General features: G+C 38.9%; 2 protein-coding genes across 6 annotated transcripts in view; one reads left to right on the top strand and one right to left on the bottom strand.

The window, feature by feature from the left end:
• The window catches only part of PPM1E (protein phosphatase, Mg2+/Mn2+ dependent 1E), a 95,411-nt gene that overhangs the window by 53,344 nt on the left and 17,759 nt on the right, over positions 1 to 24,308 (bottom strand). The window lies entirely within an intron of this gene.
• Positions 1 to 24,308, top strand: part of TRIM37 (tripartite motif containing 37) — a 173,010-nt gene that overhangs the window by 145,744 nt on the left and 2,958 nt on the right. Inside the window, exon 25 of one of the 3 annotated variants that reach the window (XR_011468499.1) lies at positions 19,788 to 19,884. The exons of 1 other annotated variant lie outside the window; for it this stretch is intronic. Coding sequence is in view for 1 of the 2 variants with exons in the window: in XM_070395333.1 (XP_070251434.1) it covers positions 19,788 to 19,818 (31 nt within the window). In the remaining variant the exon portion in view is untranslated. Of the gene's footprint in view, positions 1 to 19,787; positions 20,022 to 24,308 lie in introns of those variants that run through there. One more of the 3 variants, XM_070395333.1, reaches the window with a different exon arrangement.

The following is a 24,308-nucleotide window of genomic DNA, read 5'->3' as shown; positions in this document are numbered from 1 at the left end:
GAGCGTTACGTGTGTCACCACAATGGACCCAGAGAAGCTCCTTATCCCATCGCTCAAAGACTGAGAGTTGCCCCAATGATAGCAAAGTGGAAAAAAGAAGAAAAGGAAGGCTACGCAAGGGACTGAGGTGCCAACATGGGGTCAGCTGAAGAAGTTAACAACTGAGGCCCAGCAGATGGTAGAAAAGCAAGAAGTGGAAGCTACTCCCTCAACCATGTTTCTGGCTATGTTAGCATTGGTCAGCTGCCAGTCTTGCGCAGCCATGTCCAAGGACTCTGAGTAAATCAGCAAAAGAAACTTTCATTTAGTAGAAAAATGTTACTGTAGTTTGATTTCTCACTTATTACTGTTTTGCATTGGCATTTTTTGTTATTCTTACTAGTTTTAAAAATGTTAACACATTGGCATTTTTTTGTTAATAGCCAGAGCTTTGTTCTTGATGTTTAAGTTTTACTTTCATTATGGTCTGTAGTTTGGGTTTTGCATTGGCATTGTTTTGTTATTGTTTTAATAGTCAGAGTTTTGTTCTGGATGCTTAAGTTTTACTTTCATTATGGTAGCTTTTTGTTCTTGATGCTTAAGTTTTACTTTCATTATGGTAGCTTAAAAATTTTCATTATAGTAGCTTAAAAATAAAAGAAGGGTGAGATGTGGGGAGCAGCTATAGGGTTAAGCCTTGGACTGACCTGTTGGCAAAGTCACAATCAAGTCCCAGCTTAGAGGGCACAGTTCTCTTAGCATAATTAGGCTTGACCTTACACTGCTCCCTAGATCTTATCTGGGAAGCTAATGGGCTGAGGGAGGTGCAGGAAGTGGCCAAAACAAGTGAAACTTACAAGAACAGTGTAACTATGGTCAAAACAAGTGAAACTCACAAAAACAGTGTAACTACGGTAACCACTACCTTGTTTACCTCTGACTATAAAATAAAGGCTCAGCTTGCCTCTGGATCTCTCTCTGTGGCCTCAGCCAGGCACAGGGAAGATCCACAGAGACTAAAGAGAGCTATGCTGATCATCTGAACGCTGTCTCCCTATAAATCATTCTTTGCTGACTCCGTCCACACCTTTGGGAACCCCTGGCCTGCTGGGGCTGGACCCCGGCAGACCTCTAGTAGGTTTATAATTAATCTTGCTGTTTAATAGAAATCATTCTTTTAACTGTTTTTCTTCACTTTTTCTCTCAATATATTCCATTCTACTGAGTAAAACACCATTACTTCAATTACTTGATAACATGTTTGCCAACAGTGCTTCAACAGAACTAAATTACATACAATAAAAAAGTGATTAGCAATAAGATAATGAAATAAAATATGGCTTTTATTTGGAGTTCATTATGATGCTAAGAGATATTTCCTCCATGGGAAAGCCCTAAAGGAACTTAAAATTAGCTACATAAGAATTAAGGTATGTTGGGAGCCATTAGAAATTACATGTACATCTCCAGCTTACAACAATAGGTTTCTGGCTCCTCCAAGCCAACTCCCAGTTTGGCCTGGAGTTAAAAGACAACCTTGCGGTTTAGCCTGGAGTTAAAAGATAACCTACCCTCACCCTAAGCACACAGCTGCTACATCTCCGCTGATAAGCTCACAGCTGCGACATTCCAGAGCCTGCTACATCCCTAGTGATAGGCTACCGGCCATGGACCTCCTTGCCCACCCCTTTCCTCTAGAACAACATAAATTCTACACGCTGTAAAAATAAAATTGAGGCTTGATCAGAACTTTGTCTTGCCTCCATTTCTTCGCATCTCCTATCCTCTCATTCCTTTGCAGGATTTGGTGCGGAGTACCCACGATGCATGCCCTGCAGGTCGGGGCAAAGGTAAATTTGACAAAATTCTATTTATATATAATAAATTTCTTTCAGGTTTATTTCTCTAAGAAGGTCTTCAGTATAAAATTATTGGAACAGAAGGCAAAAGGCCCCCAAACACCTTCACTTAGCGTATCTGGCCCATTCTATCTCTCTGCCTTCAACCTATTCCTTCCATTCAACCCTTTGCTCCAGCCATATAACATAACTATGTGTTACACTGTCTTATGCTAACACAAGCTCACAAATGAAATTTTCTCAGCTTGGACTATCCTTCTTTTCTTCTTCATTTAGTCAACAACCCTTATTAGGTTCTTAAAAAACTCATTTAAAGCATTAACTGCTTCAGGAAGCATTCTTTGACTCCTTCCCTTCCAGTTGCATACTTTTAAAATATATATATTCTTATTTATTTTCAGAGAGGAAGGGAGAGAAAGAGAGAGAGAAACATCAATGATGAGAAAGAAACATTGATGGGCTGCCTACTGCACATCCCTCATTGGGAATCAAGCCCGCAAACTGGGCATGTACCCTGACCGGGAATCGAACTGTCACCTCCTGGTTCATGGGTCAACACTCAACCACTAAGCCACACTGGCCAGGCTCCAATTGCATACTTTCATAATAGTATCATTTTCATTTGTTGTACTCTAATTAATTTACTCATATTTTCACTAGTCTGCAAGATCCTTGATGATGAAAACATAATATATTCAACTTTATTCTTTTCTCGGCTCTTAGAATAGTCTAGGCCTCTATTAATGATTGTTGAGTGTTCCAGAAATTATTTCAAACTCAAATAAAAGTCATGATAATACTATCAGATCTAGGTTATATGCCTCATTATAGATCTGTGGTACTTTGCTATTCCTTAATGTCTACTGAAAATGCACAATAATAATATATTTTATTTGGAAGATATTACCATTTAAGGGGGAAAAGCCTATGTAACAGGATGTTTTACTCTGATTTTTACAGCAATAAGAGATAAATATAATATCCAAGTCACTCATTTTATCAATCCTGTTTTGTTTATAAATATAGAATCATCTATAATAATCTAAAGCTTCTTCCTACCAGTACTCAATAAAAACTGAAAAACTTAGAAGTAGCCCTTGGCAGAGAGATGGGGTGGCATGTGTATGTCTATAGGTGTACATGTAAGAGGCAGGGTAATTTGTTAAGATCTTAATTTGCATTTTGTTCTCCATTAATTTTTTTCCTTTCTCCCATTCTAAGAAGGTAACCAGGTTTGGGGGCTCCAATATTTATGAAAGATTTGAATTACTGAGTAAAAAAATCAAAGTTACTTGTGGATAATTTGCTTTCTAACTTTCACTTTTGGGGGTTTAAGTTAAAGGCAAAGCCTTTGAGGGCTGTCAGGGAACCTGGGAAAGAGCCTCCTAAACCCAACTTCCCCAGACTGGAAAAGGTTCAACAATATCAGGCATAGTAGAGACCTAAATCCTACTTCCTGGCTGTACTTCAAGGAAACGACAAAACTACAGAGAATGACTACGTGGAGCACCTTTGGAAGCTATACTCTAGGTCCTGGGGACTCAGTCAGCAGAGACTCCTGTGTACAATCTTGGCCAAAAAGCAGTAAAGTCATCTTACTTTAAGAAACACATAGATTTATTTTAATAAAGATATGTGTGACCATGATAAACTGCAAACAAGTGGGTTGGGAAAGGAAAGAAAGGAAGGAAGCCTTATTCTTCAAGTGCTCCCATAATGACTGAAATGAATCCCCATCTTACCAGGTTGGGTAATTCAAAGTCAGATTTAATTTAATTTATAGGAAATAAAGTAATTTCATATTTCTTGAATATATAAATCTGTGGTATAAGTAATTCAACTAAACACAATATGGATTTGTACATTTCTAATGTACTTTAATATACATTTTCTTGTTCATTATGTTATTTGTGCTTCACAACCCCTATAGCAGAATAACTGAAATGGTTGCATTTTGAAAGTCTAAAAAGTTTTCCTTTGGAAGCAAAACAATGATGGCTTTATGACAGAATTGATTATTGCTGTCAATAAGAAGTTTCTCATCACAAGAAGTATAATACTGCAAGCAAAACATCTGAAGAAGTAGAGGAAAAAGCAACCTCATTAAGTTTTCCCTAGAAAGGCCTATACGTAGACAGAGAATGATGACTCCTTTCAGAAATGCTCCACATCTAAATGAATATATTTTTATTAAAAAACAAAACAAAAACAGTGAAGGATCTCTAGCATCCTTAAATCCACCCATATAAGTCTTAGCTGGGAAAGATAAGTATCAAATCCAGGAAAGTGGCTACAATGGAAGGGAAGGGGCAGGCATAGGATTAAGGAAGGGTATGTAGGAGTCCTTCAACTTGGATCTATTGTGCTTAGTTTTAAAATAATCTTTAAACAAATATGGCCAAAAATTAAATATGACAAACAGGGTGGTAGGTATATGGATGTTTGCTTTGTTAGTTTTTCAATGCCAATCTATATTTTTGGAATATTTCAAAATTAAAATCTAGCATAAGCATGTATCCTAGTTTTTACCTGACTATAAATTTCTCTTCTGCAGTTTAGAACCAGGATAGTTTGATACAGAGCAGCGCTCGCCAACTTTTCAGACCTCATAGACCACCAGTGGTCCGTGGACGACTGGTTGGAGACCGCTGATACAGAGCCTAGTGGATTATTGTGTGCAGTAAGTCTTTGTTTGGATAGGACAACTTAAAAGGTAATGGAAAAACTGATTACCTGGTTCATTATTCATTCCTTTCCAAATAAAGCAACTTCATCCAAATGAAAAACAAAAAAAGATAGTTCTAGCAACCAGGAATAGTCAAATGTCTTATAATAAAAATCAGTTACAACTAGGAGGTATTTTAAAAAAAAGAAAAATGGAAATAACAAGAGATGTTCACTGGTATAAAATATATAACTATTTCCATTTTATATAGTTTGCAATTTTGAATTAAGACAGACCCATTAAAATAAAACACATATGTCTAAATATATACATCCAGTACAGAGGCTTGATCCATTCACTTAAAATTTAGTTTCAATCATGTAACAATCCTGTGTTAAGTACTAAGAATACAGAGATAGCTCGTGAGTGTAAACCTATGAACCAGGAGGTCACAGGTTCAATTCTGATCAGGGCACATGCTCAGGTTGCGGGCTCGAGCCCCAGTGTGGGGCATGCAGGAGGCAGCCAATCAATGATTTCTCTCATCATTGCTGTTTTGCTGTTTCTCTCTCTCTTCTCTCCCTTCCTTCCTCCCTCTCTGAAATCTATAAAAAAATATATTTTTTTTAATAAAAAGAATACAGAGATGAATGAGAAAAGGTGCCTATTCTTAAGGAGCTCACAATTTAAAGAATCCGTGATGTTATAAAAAGGAATGCACAAGGTGATATGAAATCATTCAATGAGTATTGGAGAGAATGTTAATTCTGTCTGAAAAAGCTGGGAAAGGTTTCAGAGATAGGGTGACATTTGAGGTGGGACTTAAGTAATGAGTACAAGGTAAACAGAAAAGAGCATAATATGTTTCACACAGAAATGAAAAAACATGTATGTATACAGTCAGTCCTCATTATTCATAATCAGTATTTGCAAATCCACCTACTCATTAAATTTATTTGTAACCCTAAACTTAATACCACTTTCATAGTCATTCATGGACATACACAAAGTGACAAAAAAATAGGAGTTGCCTGAAGCATGCATTCCCAGCTGAGATCAAAGAAGGCAACACTCTGCCTTCTTGTTTTAGCTATCATACTGTAAACAAGTGTCCTTTTCAGTCTATTTGGTGTTTTTTTCAAATTTTTGTGCTTATTGTTGGTGATTTTGCTGCTTAAAATGGTCCCCAAGCATAGTGCTAAAGTACTATCTAGTGTTCCCAAGCACAAGGAGGTTGTAATATGCCTTATGGAGAAAATCCATATCTATATATATAAAAGCCTAATATGCAAAGTGTCCTCTCAGGAGTTAGACCAACCAGGAGTTCGATCCTCACTATGACATGCGCTGACCACCAGGGTATGGCGCAGAACGAAGGAAGGCCCCAACCGGCAGCCACCAGGGACCCTACCCGTGCACGAATTTTGTGCACTGGGCTTCTAGTATTTAATAACCTCATTCAGATATGAGTTATAGTTCTGTTGGCTTTGAGTTCAATGTTAATAAATCAACAATATACATCAAATAAGATATTTTTAAGCAGAAACACACACAAAACAAGATTGTATTGATTGGTTGATGAAAATGTGACCAGACTCTTTGAAAGAATAAACAAAATTGATAAACCATTAGCCAGACTCATCAAGAAACAAGAGAGAGGACCCAAATAAATAAAATCAGAAACGAAAGTGGAGGAAGAATCGAAGATGGCGGCATAGGTAAACACCGGAGACTGCCGCCGTGGACAACCACTTCAAAAATACAACTAAAAGTCGGAGCGGACATCAACCAGAACCACGGGAAGGCTGGCTGAGGAGAGTCTCTTCAACTAGAAGCAAAAACAACAGCATTCCGACGCTCAGCGGAGGCGCAGTGTGGAAAATTTAAAGGTACGGCGGTGCGGTGGTGAGGGTGCGCGCGCAAAGCGGGCTGGCGGCTGAGGGCGCGATTGTCGTTTTCAATCAGGAGCGAGTCTCAGACTCTGGGCTACAGATCCGGGCGAGTCTCTAGGGACCCAGACTCAAACGGGAGAAGCGGGACTGTCTGGCTACGGCCCCTCCGAGGTTTGCAGCGATTGCTGGGACAGAGAGGCAGAGCCCCTGGGGACGGACTGAGAGCGGCCATAGCTGCTCCCTCCCCCCCGCCCTGTTGAGCCCGCCCCGCCCAGGCCCTGCGCACAACCATTTGCCGACCGCCTCAGGCAAGGGCTGGTCTAGCACCTCCCCTGAGGACTGAAGTTTTCCCACAGCTGATTTCCACCGCCAGTCCAGTCGGCCAGGTGGTCAAATCCCTCTAGTGTTAACTACAACAATTAAGGCTTGGCTAGAACAAGACTGCGCACAGAGACCACAAGGGGGTGCACCAAGAAAGCATAAAAGATGCGGAGACAAAAAAACATGACAGAAATGGAGGATATGGAGCTAAGAATCGCAATTTTGAGGGCTTGCCATAAATTTGTGCAGAGCCTCACGAAAACTAATGAGACCCTCGATGCTACGATAAAGAAATTAGAAAGTAAGCATACACGGACTGAAATAAAGAATATTATACCCAATAGCAGACCAGAGGAGTGCAAGAATCAAACCAAAGATTCGACAAAAAACACCCAATTGGAAAAGCATAATGAAAAAAGAATCCGAAAGTGTGAAGATAGTGTAAGGAGCCTCTGGGACAGCTTTAAGCGGACTAATATCAGAGTCATTGGAGTCCCAGAAGATGAGAGACAGCAAGATATTGAAAACCTATTTCAAGAAATAATGGCAGAAAACTTCCCCCACCTGGTGAAAGAAATGGACTTACAGGTCCAAGAAGCGCAGAGAACCCCAAACAAAAGGAATCCAAAGAGGACCACACCAAGACACATCATCATTAAAATGCCAAGAGCAAAAGACAAAGAGAAAATCTTAAAAGCAGCAAGAGAAAGAGGCTCAATTACCTACAAGGGAATACCCATACGACTATCAGCTGATTTCTCAACAGAAACTTTGCAGGCCAGAAGGGAATGGCAAGAAATATTCAAAGTGCTGAATACCAAGAACCTACAACCAAGATTACTTTATCCAGCAAAGCTATCATTCAGAATTGAAGGTCAGATAAAGAGCTTCACAGATAAGGAAAAGCTAAAGGAGTTCATCACCGCCAAACCAGTATTATATGAAATGCTGAAAGGTATCCTTTAAGAAGAGGAAGAAGAAGAAAAAGGTAAAGATACAAATTATGAACAACAAATATGCATCTATCAACAAATGAATCTAAGAATCAAGTGAATAAATAACCTGATGTACAGAATGAACTGGTGACTATAATGAATCAGGGACATAGAAAGGGAATGGACTGACTATTCTTGGGGGGGAAAGGGGAATGGGAGATTCGGGAAGAGACTGGACAAAAATCATGCACCTATGGATGAACTCAGTGGGTGGGGAGTGAGGGTGGAGGGTGGGGTGGGAGCTGGAAGGAGGGGAGCTATGGGGGGAAAAAAGAGGAACAAATGTAATAATCTGAACAATAAAGATTTAAAAAAAAAAAGAAATCCTATCACTTCCTCAAAAGGAGGGTGTAAAAAAAAAAAAAAAAAAAAAAAGAAACGAAAGTGGAGGAGTAATTAATGACACCACAGAAATACAAAGGATTGTAAGAAAATACTATGAACAACTATATGCCAACAAGCTGGACAATGTGGATGAAATAGACAAATTCCTAGAAAAATACAATCTCCCAAAACTGAATTAGGAAGAATCAAAAAACCTGAATAGGCCAGTAACAACTGATGAAATAGAAGCAGTAATCAAAAAACTCCCACTGTACAAAAGCCCAGGTTTGGATGGCTTCACAGGGGAGTTTTACCAAACATTCAAATAAAGAACTAACACCTATACTCCTCAAACTATTTCAGAAAATCCAAACTCTTTTTATGAGGCCAGCATTACCCTAATTCCAAAACCAGATAAAGACACTACAATATCCCTGATGAACACAGATGCTAAAATCCTCAACAAAATATTAGCAAATCACATCCAGCAATATATTAAAAAGACCATACACCATGATCAAGTGGGATTTATTCCAGGGATGCAAGGCTGGTACAATATTCGCAAATAAATAACATGATACATCACATAAACAAATTGAAAGACAAAAGTCACATGATCATATCAATAGACACAAAAAAAGCATTCGACAAAATCCAACACTCATTTTTGATAAAAACTCAAAAAAGTGGGAATAGAGGGAGCATATTTCAACATGATAAAGGCCATATATGACAAATCTACAGCCAATATCATACACAATGGGCAAAAACTAAAACCATTTCCTCTAAGGACAGGTACAAGACAGGGATGCCCACTTTCACCACTCCTGTTCAACATAGTACTGGAAGTGCTAGCTATAGCATTCAGACAAGAAGAAGAAATAGCCCTAGCCGGTATAGCTCAGTGGATAGAGCGTCAGCCTGCGGACTTAAGCGTCCCGGGTTTGATTCTGGTCAAGGGCACGCCGTGCCTGGGTTGCAGGCTAGGTCAGACACACAGGAGGCAGCCAGTCAATGATTCTCTCTCATCATTGATGTTTCTCTCTCTCTCTTCCTCTCCTTTCCTCTCTGAAATCAATAAAAATATTTTTAAAAAAAAAGAAATAAAATGTATCCAAATAAGAAAAGAAGTAAAACTGTCATTATTTGCAGATGACATGATATTTTACATAGAAAACCCCCAAAGACTCCATCAAAAAACTTCTAGACTTAATAAATGAATTTGGCAATGTAGCAGGATACAAAATTAACACCCAGAAATCTATGGCTTTTTAAATATACCAATAATGAACTCACAGAAAGAGAAACTAAAAAAAAAATCCCATTTATGATTGTAACAAAAAAATTAATATACCTAGGAATAAACTTAAAGGAGGTAAAAGACCTGTACTCAGAAAACTACAGTACGTTGAAAAAAGAGACAGAGGATGACATAAACAAATGGAAGAATATACCGTGTTCATGGATTGGTAGAATCAACATCATTAAAATGTCCATACTACCCAAAGCAATCTATAGATTCAATGCAATCCCCATTAAGATACCAACAGAATATTTCACAGACCTAGAACAAACTCTCTAAAAATTCATATGGAATAAAATAAAGACCCCGAATAGCCACAGCAATCCTGAGAAAGAAGAACAAAATTGGAGGGATCACAATAACAGATATCAAGCTGTATTACAAAGCCACTGTTCTCAAAACTGCCTGATACTGGCACAAGAACAAACATATAGACCAATGGAACAAAACAGAGAATCCAGAAATCGACCCAAGCCATTATGCTCCATTAATATTTGACAAAGGAGGCAAGAGCATACAATAGGGTCAAGATAGTCTCTTTAATAAATGGTGTTGGGAAAATTGGACAGATACATGCAAAAAAAATGAAACTAGACCACCAACTTACACCATACACAAAAATAAACTCAAAATGGATAGAGGACTTAAACGTAAAAAGGGGAAACCATAAAAATCTTAGAAGAATCCATAGGCAGCAAAATATCAGACATATGTCGTAGCACTATCTTTACTGATACAACTCCTAAGGCAATGGAAACTAAGGAGAAAAACAAATGAAACTACATCAAAATAAAAAGCTCTGTACAACAAAAGAAACCATCAACAAAACAACAAGAAAGCCCACTAAATGGGAGAACATATTTGTCAATGTTATCTCAGATAAGGGTTTAATCTCCAAAATTTACAGGTAACTCATACAACTTAACAAAAGGAAGATAAACAATCCAATCAAAAAATGGGCAAAGGACTTAAATAGACACTTTTTGAAAGAGGACATTCAGAAAGCCAAGAGACATATGGAAACATGCTCAGTCACTAATCATCCGAGAGATCAAAACAACAATGAGGTACCATCTCACACCTGTCAGAATGGCTATCATCAACAGATCAACAAACAAGTGCTGGCAAGGATAAGGAGAAAAAGGAACCCTCGTGCATTGCTGGTGGGAATGAAGACTGGTGCAACCACTGTGGAAAACAGTATGGAGTTTCCTCAAAAAAATTAAAAATGGAACTCCCATTTGACCCAGTAATCCCACTTCTAGGAATACTAGTATATCCCAAGAAATCAGAAACATCATCAGAAAGGATATATGCACCCCTATGTTCATAGCAACACAATGAACAATAGCTAAGATTTGGAAACAGCCTAAGTGCCCATCAGCAGATGAATGGATTAAAAAACTGTGGTACATCTATACAATGGAATACTATGCTGCTGTACTATTTGCAACAGCATGGATGGACCTAGAAAGCATTGTGCTAAGCAAAATAAGCCAATCAGAGAGAAATAAATATAACATAATCTTATTTGTGGAATATAATGAACAACATAAACTGATGAACAAAAATAGAACCAGAGAAAAAAATATTTTACAATAGAAATAATCCTGTTATTTGCAGATTTTTAATATTTCCTACAACTTTTGTGATACTATACTATGTTAGTACAATTTTGGTAATATTATATTTAAAATCTTTTTTCTTGAAATATTAATGTTGATTGCACGTAACATTATAATATTGAAAATCGTTTTTCTTGAAAAAAAGAAAATCAGAGTTGTTTATAGTTAAAAAGAAAAAAGAGAGCAGAGAGCAGAGAGGGAGAGCTGGCAGCTTGGAGGATTTGGCAGAGTGGGAGACTGGGATGGAGACAGAGCAGGAAGGGAAAACCAAGAGCGTGGGGAGCACCAGGAATTCTGAGAATAGTAGTTCTGGTGGCATCCCCAGGACCAGAAGCGGAAGCCCAGAGCACGGGGAGCACCAGAAATGCTGGGAATCGTAGTTCTGGTGGCAGGCGGATTTCCTAGACACTAGAGCAAAGTGAGCCTGAAGCAAGTTACTGTTGCAGTGGAGGATGGAGGAAAAGCAAAGGTGAGAGACATAAGTAAAATCAGAGTGTCTAGGAAAAATTAAAGGGAAGATATCCTAATACAGTGGGGCCTTGACTTACGAGTTTAATTTGTTCCATGACGGAGCTCGTAACTCAAATTACTCGTATGTCAAATCAAAAAGTGAACGAGTGAGACACGTGATGCTGGGCTGATGTTGTGGCGTTCACTGTGACGTTCGCTGCGCCAACTAGCAGTGGGGTATCTGAAGCTGGCTCGTAATCCGAATTTTAGCTCGCAACTCAAAGCAAAAAATCGGCGGAGAGATGGTTCGTTATCTCGAAAAACTCGTTAGTCAGGACACCCGTAAGTCAAGGCCCCACTGTACTTCCAAGAAATCTCCACCAATGAAGCAAAGAAAAAAAAAAGCCTCTATTATTCTGTGAGCAACAAACTAAACTGGGTTGGCGGTCTCAGACAATTCGCTCATATGATTGCAAAGACAGAGAGAAACTCCCAGATTGGAGAGGACTTCCCTGAGGGCTCCCAGATTGGAAAGGGTGCAGGTTGGGCGGAGGGACCCACCCCCAGTGCACGAATCTTCGTGCACCGGGCCCCTAGTAAATTCATATCTGTCAAAAAATTTTACATTTTTAACTTCATAATGCAACTTTTTCCATCTTTGCTGAATGGCCTGCACCTCTTAAATTACATTTAATGGTCTAACAATTAAGAGCTATATATTATGCATTTTAATATCCATTTGTAGTTTGAAAAGATAGTTTTCAGAAGCTGATGAGACTGACAATGCCTACAGATAAAAGTCTTATAATTTCAAATTCTATTAAAAATATAAAGAACCAAGGATGAAATCATTGTTTAAAGAGAGGAGGCCAGAACAAAAGATCAATATTCCATAATGCAAGAAAAAAACTGAAGTTTTCATTGTATGTATAGCTAGTAATTATAAAACCAGTTCCTGGATTATTGTATTACTACAGGCCCGGTGCACGAATTCGTGCATGGGTGGGGTCCCTCGGGGTGGCCTACAGAGATAGGATCCCAGCTCGCACACCCAGCCTCGCAGCCCCGCAGCCCCGCCTGAAACTCCACCTTGACCTGGCGCCGCCCCCTCAGCTGCTCCACCATCCCCCCTATGGGGTGATCGGTCAGGGCCCGGCCCCCCACCCGGCTCCCTAAGCGCCTAGGAGCCAGGCAGCAGCCCCGCCCCCACCACAAAGGCTGGTCACCATCTGTGGGGCTATCAGCGGAGTTATCAGGCCTTCGCTCACACCCACCTTGGCCTGGCGCCACCCGTTCACCTGCTCCATCATCCCACCGCAGTCCCACTCTCATTGGGCCCATTGGGGCCAGCAGCGCCTGACTGCTGCCCACTGCCAGCGCCACGTTGCCAACACTTGCCATGTTCCATGCTGCCCCCTGGTGGTCAGTGCATGTCATAGTGAGCTGTCGAACTCCCAATCTCCCGGGTCGAACTCCCAGCTGAACGACCTCCCAAGGGGACAATTTGCATATTAGGCTTTTATTATATAGGATTTTCCATATGAACAACTGTAAACTACTTTTGCCCAACCTTGCACATAGGGTTCAATCGTATCTGTGGTTCCAGATATCCACTGGGTGTCTTGGAATACATCCCATCAGATGGGGGAACTACTATTTAACACTAAATGCAAACATTGTTCTACAACAGCCGTGGGCAAACTACGGCCCGTTTGAAATGAATAAAACTAAAAAAAAAAAAAAGACCGTACGTACCCTTTTATGTAATGATGTTTACTTTGAATTTATATTAGTTCACACAAACACTCCATCCATGCTTTTGTTCCGGCCCTCCGGTCCAGTTTAAGAACCCATTGTGGCCCTCGAGTCAAAAAGTTTGCCCACCCCTGTTCTAGAACATGAATGATGGTCACACAATCCCTTATCGAAAACTCTTGGGGTTTACACTATTAATGAATTTTTAAATCACTTGTCTACTAACCTCCAACACCAATTTTTTCTAAAATGACAAATATAAGAAACTAAAATTGCCACTGAATTACTGAATATTCAGGTAGACTAAGGGATGTCATTGAATTGATAGTATTTAATGTTTAAAAAAATATGGATTATGGTTCTATCACTGTGAAATCCATCTACCTATCACTAATTTTATAATATAGAAGACTAGGTAGTATCTAGAGGACTGAGAAAGATTTTAAATAGGTTAGTACAAGCCCGGCACAGTGAGCATCACCCCATACACCAGTTGGTTGAGTATTGTCCCATACACCAAAACGGTTGTGGATTCGATTCCCATTCAGGGCGCATAGTTAGGTTGCAGGTTTAATCCCCAGTCAGGACCCGTATGAGAGGCAGCCGATTGATGTTTCTCTCAAACATTGATGTTTTTCTTTCTCTCTCTCCCATCCTCTCTCTAAAATCATTGGAAAATATCCTCAAGTGAAGATTAAATAAATAAATAAATAAATACTAGTCTGCACAGTCCATTACCATTGCAAGAAAACCTCCTCAGTATATAAATAATATCCAGACAAGTAAGTAACAAAATCTTTGTACATCAAGGATAATAGGTTACATTGACAAGTTAAAACTAATTTCTCTCTTCTAATCTAAAATGATAGCAAGCAATAATGTTTTATCATATAATAGGATTAAATGTATCTTTTTATATACATACATATATATTTTTTTTTATTGATTTCAGAGAGGAAGGAGAGGGAGAGATAGAAACATCAATGAGAGAGAATCATTGATCAGCTGCCTCCTGCATGCCCTCCACTGGGGATCGAGCATGCAACCCAGACACATGCCCTGGCCGGGAATCAAACCGTGACCTCCTGGTTTATAGGTTGATGCTCAACCACTGAGCCACGCCAGCTGGGCAAATGTATCTTTAATGTACTCTCCTCCTTCAATATAGCTTATCTTTGAGGTTCTGCTAAATTTTAGTTGCCATAACAACCTAAGTAAACCTTTACTGCTTCAGACATCTGTAGCTATTTTTAAATGCAACAGCTGGATCTGTCCAGCTAACTTTCTTTTATAAGACACTAAAGCAGTTTTCATTTGCTCTGAATAAGCTTGAGAAAAATGTTAGGGACCATTAAAAGTGAAACTATAAACATATAGAATAAATCAGAAAATGGAAAATTACTGCATTTTCATTGGAGTATTTCCTGAAGAAATATGTTAACGCAAAGCTTTCTAAATTTTCAACCATTTTCTGAATTGAAATTATACTTAGATATGTTAAATGATTTTCTTCTCTCTGTAATTAAGAAATGCAAGACAATACACAAATAAGTAAACACTAGCATTTACATAAAACAACATTTATCAGCAGTTAAGGCAACGTAAATGAATTTAGAGAAACAGCGTAACTGACTCCTTTTTCTTTTCAAAATGATTGTAATGGATCCATTAAAATGACTAATAATAATTAAGCTGGAGAAATATCTATATTCACTGATATGAGTTTTTTAGTAGACATGATTTAAAAATAAAAGGTTTATACTGTAGCATGTAGCAATTGATTAGAAGCTTCTTAGAGAGGATCTGTGCCCATGTTAGAGTTTCAGAAAGTGTTAGCTAATAGATCACCCAGATTAAGACTACTATAGTTAGAACAGCCTATGTTTTTACCCACACAAAAAAATTTTTAAATTATGTATAAATAAATTTATTGACTGATAATCATTACATACATTTTTAGCCTGGATTGAGATTTTCATCTATGTGCTCATCTCCTTTCAACCCCCTTTCCCTAACTATAATTCATGTTTTAAAAGCATATATACAGGGATGGACAAAAGTAGGTTATAGTTGTGAGTATACAAAACACAGTTTATTCTTGTATTATTATTTATTATAATTACTGTATTTTCCACACGAACTGTAAATCTACTTTTGCCAACTCCTGTAATATCTTGTACATCAGTATATTTGGGAATAGTCTATTAATTTGTATGAAAGTTATTATTTCACACCTTGTTTACATTTAATCTAATATATACTAAATTTTCTAATAATTGCCTTGTAGTAATTAAATAATGTACAAAAGACAATTTCCTAAGGACAAAAGTTAAGAACCAAACAACAGGCAATCCAAATAGCAGTGGCAATGTTATTTCCAAATTTCAAAGGATTGTCTACAGATGCATAAAAACCATTCTCCTATATTCATTACTATTGTATTTTGATATAAAGCATATCCAATTATTAAATGAGGTCTTTTCCCTTTTACCTAAATCTTCAAAGAAGAGCATTATCACAACCCTTAAGAAACCATTCCTGTGCCTGGAATTTCAAGTAAGTCTGTCTTTCATACAAGTGCCCACATGATTATTTTCCTATTACTTTTATATTTCCTTTCCTGCCCATTCCAAATTCCTTGAACAATTTATCAGAAATGATTACATGACAGAAATATGCCCATTTCAGCTTCTCTTCAACTGAATACAATTTTTCTTGTGCAACAGAAATGAGGATAAGGATTTACTTTTATATTTTGCATTTACAGTTTAAAAAGTGCTCACATAAAATTATATTATCTGATGGACATATAATGCTTTGACATAAGAGAGATATTATTGTCAACTTGAAAATCAGAAAAAAAAATTAGGCTAGACGTGTTTTCTGTAGGTCAAACAAGAAGTGCAATAATAATCAGAACTCAGCTCTCCTGGCAAACCCTTTTCACAACACTCTGCTGCCTCACTATTTTGTAAGTGACAAGGAGGAATAAGTGGGGCAACTGACTTTGGCAGCCTGCAGTTGTTACAGACCCTGAACAACACAATCAATTACAATCTACATTCTCCAACAGCAAGTCCTGGCAGTATGGCACATCCGTCTGATATCATAGCTTTCATTATCAACCATAGGCTTAAATTTATGCTTGCTATAATTATAATCCCCCCCCCCCAAAAGCACATCGTATTCCATAAAAGAACCATGGATTAGATACAAATTTTTGCATTTCCTAGTCATGGCCAATTAGTGTTTAAAATATGAATTATCTTAACACTACGGTGTCGGGTGAATTTCCCGCCAAAATATAAGATGGCGCGGGCAATTATTTAGGTTTCCCGCGCAAAATCAGAGTTAGTTTAAACACGTAATAATATTCACAAAACTCAAAACTAAAGACGTCCGGACACAAGAAGTATTTCTCAATAACTATTCTCTTTGCATGGTGAGATATCCAGGGATATCGGTTATAAAATGAGAAAACAATACATTGGTACCCTAACGGTATTGTACTCGACCAGCGCCATAAAGTGTTCTCTACTTACAAGGGATTTTTATGATACCTATTACCCCAATGGGTATGAAACGGTTCGCATACGCAGGTAGGTATCTTTGTGAACGGCAAACAAACAAATATTTGGTAATACGCAGTTACAATCGGCCCGAGTTTACACGTTTCCCGCACTCCACCGCAAATCTATATGAACTGAGTTAAGACGGCTCCCACGGAGTACGTGCAATTCACGCAAGCCGACTTAACTCGTTTCCCGCAACCCAAGTGCAAGTTTACAAATGCCTATGGACTATACCTTTAGGAATGTGAACACACTCTATTTTTAGGAAACACTTAAGCCTAGTATAAAGCCAGAACAGAAATGGGATATAAACTGGCTCCATCTTTGATATTCTTCCTGCCAGATAACAATATAACAAGCATCTATAAGTTGTTCTAACCATAATTATTAGTTAAACCCATAATAAAATCAGAAAGCAGCTCATGTTCTCTCTTCATTTGAAGACAGAGATTTGGGATTCTCTTTCCAAAAAAAATCATAGTTCTCAACTGTACTTTTAAATAACCAACACTGCTGCTCATGTTTTATAATGCCTGCTCTTATTTACATATTTATTTCATTCGGTACCATGTTTCAGTGCCGTCCTTCTTTTTTTCTATTTTTCACTATTCTGCTGTTGTTACTAGCTCACCTCCATTATTATACTAAAGGCCTGTGCACGGATTTGTGCACGGGTGGGGTCCCTCAGGGTGGTCTGCGGGGATCGGGCTGAAACTGGCAGTCCAATGCTGCCTGCTGCTCCTGCCTGCCACTCCTGCTCATCCTGGCCCCACTGCACCTGCCGCTGGCTCGCACCCAGTCAGTCCTGATTGGGAGAGGCTCGCACCACTATAGCAGCGCTCACCAGCCGTGAGCCCTCCATCTGGCGCCCATCCTGAGGGAGGTGGGGGGCGGCCAGGATGCGATCAGCCCTCCGGGCACCTCCGGGCAGGCAGGGGGACACCCTTGCTGATCCCGGATCCAGATCCATCCTGTTGACGTTTGCACCGATTGTCGGGAGCCACCTGGCAGCCGCTTTTGTATCCTTTCTTCCTTGCTGAGCATCTAGGGAGGAGAAGTGGCTGCAGTGCCCGAGGCCAACTTCCAGGAGGTCGGTAGCTCTGTCGAGGTCATGCTGGCAGCTCCAGTCTATTGGTGCCTGACCTGTTCTACAGAGATTGGACTACTGAGGGAGTGAGTGGCTGCCACAGGGCTAGTGGGCTACCAGGATGGGTCGGTCGGCTGAGTGGCACTTCCGCTGTGGGAGCGCACTGGCCACCAGGGGGCAGCTCCTGCATTGAGCATCTGCCCCCTGGTGGTCAGTGTGCATTATAGTGATTCGTCGACCGGTTGTTCAGTCATTCGGCCGCTTAGGCTTTTATATATATAGATCTTTCTTTCCATTACTCTTCAATAAGCTTCATCTCTACCTGAGCTGTCTTTGTCTTCTGCTTGCCAGCTTCCTTCCTGACACTGTCACCTCAATTCCCACTTAAAGCCTTGCCTTCTTCAACAAGTTATGCTTTAAAATGATCTCTCTTACTTTTCCCTTGATCTCCTTTCAAAATCTCATTACCTTGATGCATCTCAGTTAGTTATTAAAAAAGCTAGTTGATTAAAGGTGCATAACTCAATAGCTGGTGTCATTTCAGACAGAATAGGAGAGAAATTGGGAAACGACAATTTTCATACAATTCACCTCAACCCCCTCCTTGCTTCCAGCAACAAATAATGAAGTTAGTAAACCCAGCCCAGATGGTGTGGCTCAGTGGTTGAGCATCGACTTATGAACCAGTTCGATTCCACTCAAGGCACATGGCCAGGTTGTGTTGTGGGCTCGATTCTGGGAGCAGGGAAAGAGGGGTGTGGAGGAGGCAGCCAATCAATGATTCTCTCTCATCATTGATTTTTTTCCCTCTCTCCCTTCCTCTCTGAAATCCACCATATATATATATTTGGTTTTTTTTTAGTTAGTAAGCCCAGGAAAATCCTTTCACTAATCTATCCACTCATAAAAATAAGTTCCTTTCATTATTGAAGAGAACCTCAATACTATTCTAATTTCATCACTTCTACTAGTTTCTTGAGGCCCTCATATTTGCTCTTCAATGGAAGGATTCCATTTCTAGTACATTGGGAAAGTATCTGCCCTGCCCTAAGCTAAGTTAAATCAAACATCTAAAGTATGTATATCTAAACAAAAATGTGTGATTATTCTGGTCTCTCAGTGGCATCCACTGAAAAAGGGGGCTGAATGTAGGAATCTTTTAATTAAAATCAAACAGCTTCTTCTTTTTGGTTTTGCTTCGTGGTTACAGCATCAGCCCATGCATTGGAGCATTGAGGGTTCGATTCCTGATCAAGGGCACATATCTGGGTTGCAGGTTCAATCCCAGGCCCTAGGGGTGAGTGCAGTAGGCAACCAACCGATGCGTCTCTTTCACATCAATGTTTCTCTCCCTCTCCCTCTCCCTCCCTTCAACTCTCTATAAAAATAAATGGGGAAAAAATATCCTCAGGTGAGGATTAACAACAACGAGAGAAAGTCCATATTCTCCCCACCCTTTCTGGATATCTCCAGAACATGTGCTTCTTCTCAATTATTTATTTCAGAGAAAAAATAGGTAGAAGGGTAGTTTTTATTTTTCTACTGAGAATTCTGAAGTTAAGGGCAAAGGTTTAAGTAATTTACACAAGAATTCAATGTTAATAACTTTAAAAGGGAAGATGGGAAAGTGTATGTACTTCATTCATTGAGCATCCAACATATACTAGTACTAAGCTAGGATATTTCTGATAGCTCATGTAATTTATTCCTTAAAACAACCTGTGTCACATAACTGCATACAGTTCAAGGGTGTACCATTCATATCCTGGTCTATGTTGGTGGCAAGCAAACAGGCCCAACATCTATTTTTATAAGTAAAATTTTATTAGAATATAACCACACCCATTTGTTTACATATTACCTATGGCTATTTTTGTGCTACAGCAGTAAGGTTGAACAGCTGTGACTGATACGTTATGGCCTGCAAAGCCTAAAATATTTATTATGTTGTCCTTTACAGGAAAAAAGAAAGCCTGCCCTTGTCTAGGTGAAAGCCATCCCTGGAATAATACAATACAGAGGCTACACAGCAGCCCTGAAACAATCTACTGAAGGAGGTATTAATAGAAGAGAAAACTAATACTCAGTAATATTAAGTAGTATGTCTATGTTGTGCAGATTTTAAGCGACAAAGTCAACTTTCAAATCCAGATCTTTCCACTAAATCACACAAGACCATGTCATTGGAGGCAGTAATAACACCTCCCATAGCTTTTCTTATAAGCCTTAACATGTACATGAAAATATTTGAGAAATAGTTGCTGTTATTAATATTATTACAGTATAAAAATCAAACACTTACATAGTTTGGCCTTATATTCATTCTTCTTTTTCCTTTCACAAAATTGAGGCTTTAGCCATGCATGCCTCCATATTTACCAATCCCTCAAAAAATGAGTAATTCACACTCCTATTCCCAAAATCATCACTCTATCCAAATACTCCTCCTTTTCTAGAATCAACTTAAATTCCACATTCTTAGTGACACCTTCTCTGATTTTCTAATCAATCTTCATGCTCTTTCCTACAGCATGTTACTGTGAAGTCTTTAGCATCTGTTTCTTTCTATTTTCTATTATTTACTGGTCTATTTCTCCCACCGTATTTTACATTATTTAAGAGACTATTTCTTCTTCATTCTTATATCCAGCCCAACCTCCGAGTGTCTATCAAAGTTCCTTATATATTATAAATATACAATGAATTGTACTCCCTGACACTGTACACCTAGCTCTGCTCTATGTTCCAATCTGTTGCTTATCACACCAAGCTAGGTTGCCTCCAGATCATCTGTCCACTGCTCAAAGACAAGAGGAAAGCTATAAAACTCTTCTAAATGAAATATGCATGGAAATTTCAATTTTTAAATGTTCAGTATGGTGTTCAATACTTTAAATGTGAACTCCTCTCTATAATTCAGTAATATTTCTTGAAAAGATTAATGATTGTATCAGGTTTACCAATAGAATTTATTTCCTCATTTAATCTTTAAGCCAAATTGTTCATACTCAAATTCTCTCACAATAAACACAATGTTCCAACTCAGATGTTGGCGGCAGAATGTGTTCACAAATGAACAACAACCCCTACTATCCTGGCAAGAATTAAAGGATTAGCTAAATACAGTAGTCTCCTATATCTATTTTCACTGAGATAAGGAACAATTTGTATATATTAAAAAGCCAAAGACCCAGAAGGACATCTTAGGATTTTTCCACAACTATAGAAGTCCCACTAAGTCAACTTAAATTGGGCTTTTCTCCACCATGTGCACAATTTTTCTATGATAAAGAAATTCCAAGGTATGAGAAAGGTTTTCAAGAAAAAGAAGCTTTAAAAAAATCCCATTATACAAACTAGCCAAGACAAAACTATTTTGAATAAGATAGAGATTTATATGGGCCTGGTTTGACAAAAAGAGGACCGAGATACATAAACAAAATAGAAGTCTCTGCCATTAAAGAGCTTGGGTTTTCTTTGGGGAGAAAAAATAAACACAGGAAATAACTTGAGAATAATAATGAACATCATATCTTATAGGCAGTGATTCAAAATATTCTCTCACGTCACTGCTATATCACAAATTATTATGACTACTTCCCTAAAAAAAACATGCAACATTATTTGGTCCTTAATATTGAGCCACAGAAATTGAAGGGAAAAAGAAGGAAATTATTTTTCATTTATCATGAATTGTATTCCACTTGCTTCTGAAAGGACCTGAGGAACCCTGAAGAGTAAATCTGTGCCATTTATGGTTAAAACAAAATATATACCCTCAAACAAGGTAGAAAAATAATTGAATTACCTGAGGTGAGCAGATTACATTTGGACTAAAAATATGAAACTTCGCAATCTCCTACCATTTTCTTACAACATAATGTAAAACTAATATCAATCATATATTTTGCTATGAATCTGGCATCATAAACATGCTGCAAAGACTATATTAGAGATCTTCATTTTTAGGGTTTAGAGCAGTGATGGCGAACCTTTTGAGCTCGGCGTGTCAGCATTTTGAAAAACCCTAACTTAACTCTGGTGCTGTGTCACATAGAGAAATTTTTTGATATTTGCAATCATAGTAAAACAAAGATGTATATTTTTGATATTTATTTTATATATTTAAATGCCATTTAACAAAGAAAAATCAACCAAAAAAATGAGTTCGCGTGTCATCTCTGACACGCCTGTCACAGGTTTGCCATCACTGGTTTAGAGACTAAAAAAATAAATAAAATTCTAAGACATTTGTCCTGCCTTTATCTTTAGTCCCTTGTCTTTTAATGACAAAGGATAACAATGGTAATGAATAAGGTATTATATGTATTTTTCTTCTCCAGCTAATGATATGAACTGCAAAAATAAAACTGTACTATTAGAGGAACAGCAGGAATTCATTCAATTTATACCTGCTAATAAATAAGTAGCCTCTTATAGAAACTGGTAAAACAGAACACTTCATAGTCACATAGATGCCTGCAGTTTAAGATAACAGTTAACACAAAAAAAAAAATATTCTCCATTTTTTCCTGTTAATTGTATTCTGATTGCACAGTGTATAAAAATAGTAAGAGATTTTTAAGATGTGTAAGACAATTTAAACACCAAAAATAAATTCTAAAATTTATATTTCAAAAGCCAGAATCCTATTTTATATTGCTATAGACACATTATTTGTACTATTTTTTTCCTAGTTAATGGAAAACATTTCATATCTTCCATTTTAGGCAAATAAAATAATAATTTACACTGGTAAAACCCCTATTAACATGTCACATAAAAATACTAACTAAACTATGAAAATTATCTTGAGATAAATAAACGTAAATTCAAAATCACAAAACAGCCCAGCAGATGTAGCTCAGTGGTTGAACACTGACCCATGCATTGAGAGGTCACCGGTTCACTGGTCAGGGGACACGCTGGGGTTGTGGGCTTGATCCCCAGCAGGGAGCATGCAGGAGGCAGCAGACAAATGCTGATGTTTCTCTCTCATTGATGTTTCTATCTCTCCCTCTCCCTTTCTTTCTCTCTCTCTCTTGCTCTCGCTCTCTCTCTCTCTCTCCCCCTTTCAAATCAATAAAAACATCTTTTTTAAATCACAAAATATATGAAGCAAGCCACTATGATTAAGGGCCAGCAGAAGTACTAAACATGAGACTCAGACCCACAAAGACTGTGGAATTACTTGCTACAGAGTAATTTTGAAAGAAATAAGATTTTATTCAATGAGCAGACTGATTGAAAAGGAACCTAATATAATATCTAGAAACAACATATAATAATTAAAATTAGAAATTTGGTGGGTAGGTTAAATATCAGGGCAGATGAACCAGAGGTGAGAATACATAGATTGAACTAGAAGAGAGATCTGAAGAATTTCCTCAGATGCAAAATTAAGACATAAAAGAGATGATGTTAACAGAAAAGGAAAGTGTAAAAATTTTTAATAAATTGAACAGAGTTCCAGAAGAAGAAAACAGAAAGAATAATCAAGAGGCAATATTTAAAGAAACAATGGTTAAAGAATTTTTTGAGCTTGAAGAAAATCATAGATTCTCAGATTCAGGGAGCCCAACAAATCATGAGCAGCTACATCCTATATAATAAAAGCCTAATATGCAAATTAAACAAATAGCAGAATGACCAGTGGAGCTACCGATTGCTATGACACGCATTGACCACTAGGGGGCAGATGCTTAACGCAGGAGCTGCCCACAGGCCCCAGGTCAGCCAACGTGGGTGCCAGTGGGGGACCCCCCAATCGCCCTGCTGGTCACCCCGCAAAGGGAGGTCACCGGCGGTGGCGGTGATAGGGCGATTAGGGGTGGGAGCTGGCCAGCAAGCGAGCTGGCGCTGGCCCCAGATCACCCCACCGGAGCGAGAGGCACCAGGCTGGCCAAGGCGGGTACCAGCTGGGGCCCCCCCCCCATCACCTTGCTGGTCGCTCGACAGATCGGCCCTGATTTCCAGCCAGGCCTAGGGACCCTACCCATGCACAAATTTTGTGCATCAGGCATCTAGTATATATATATAAAAAAGCCCAGTGACTGGGATGGCGGAACGACCAGGACGACTGGAATGACTGGTGGCTATGATGCATACTGCAGCAGCCAACCAGCCTGATCTGGGCCCCGATCAGCCTCTCCACAGCCAGCCCAGCACCCGATTGGCCCCCAACACCCTGATCAGGGGAGGGGCCGGCCGCCAACCGCCCGCAGCCCCTCTCCCTGCTGGCCCAGCCTGATGGGCCCCCATTGGGGTAGCCAGCCAGACCCCACCTATGCACGGATTCGTTCACCGGGCCTCTAGTAGGAAATAAAAAGAAAACCACCCTAAATGTTGTTGTGAAACTGGAAAACGTCAAAGGCAAAGAAAATATTTTACAGTCCACAAGAGAGAAAAGACAGATACCTGATGAACAGACAACTGACTTCTCAATAGCAACAACAAAACTCAGAAGACAAAGGAATAATAA

The sequence above is a fragment of the Myotis yumanensis genome, unplaced genomic scaffold, assembly GCF_028538775.1.
Source record: "Myotis yumanensis isolate MYYU_CA2020_CCGP unplaced genomic scaffold, mMyoYum1.0.hap1 SCAF_16, whole genome shotgun sequence".
Classification (NCBI taxonomy): Eukaryota; Metazoa; Chordata; class Mammalia; order Chiroptera; family Vespertilionidae; genus Myotis; species Myotis yumanensis.
The sequence above is the reverse complement of the archived record's forward strand: the minus strand, read 5'-3'. Positions and strand labels throughout refer to the sequence as shown.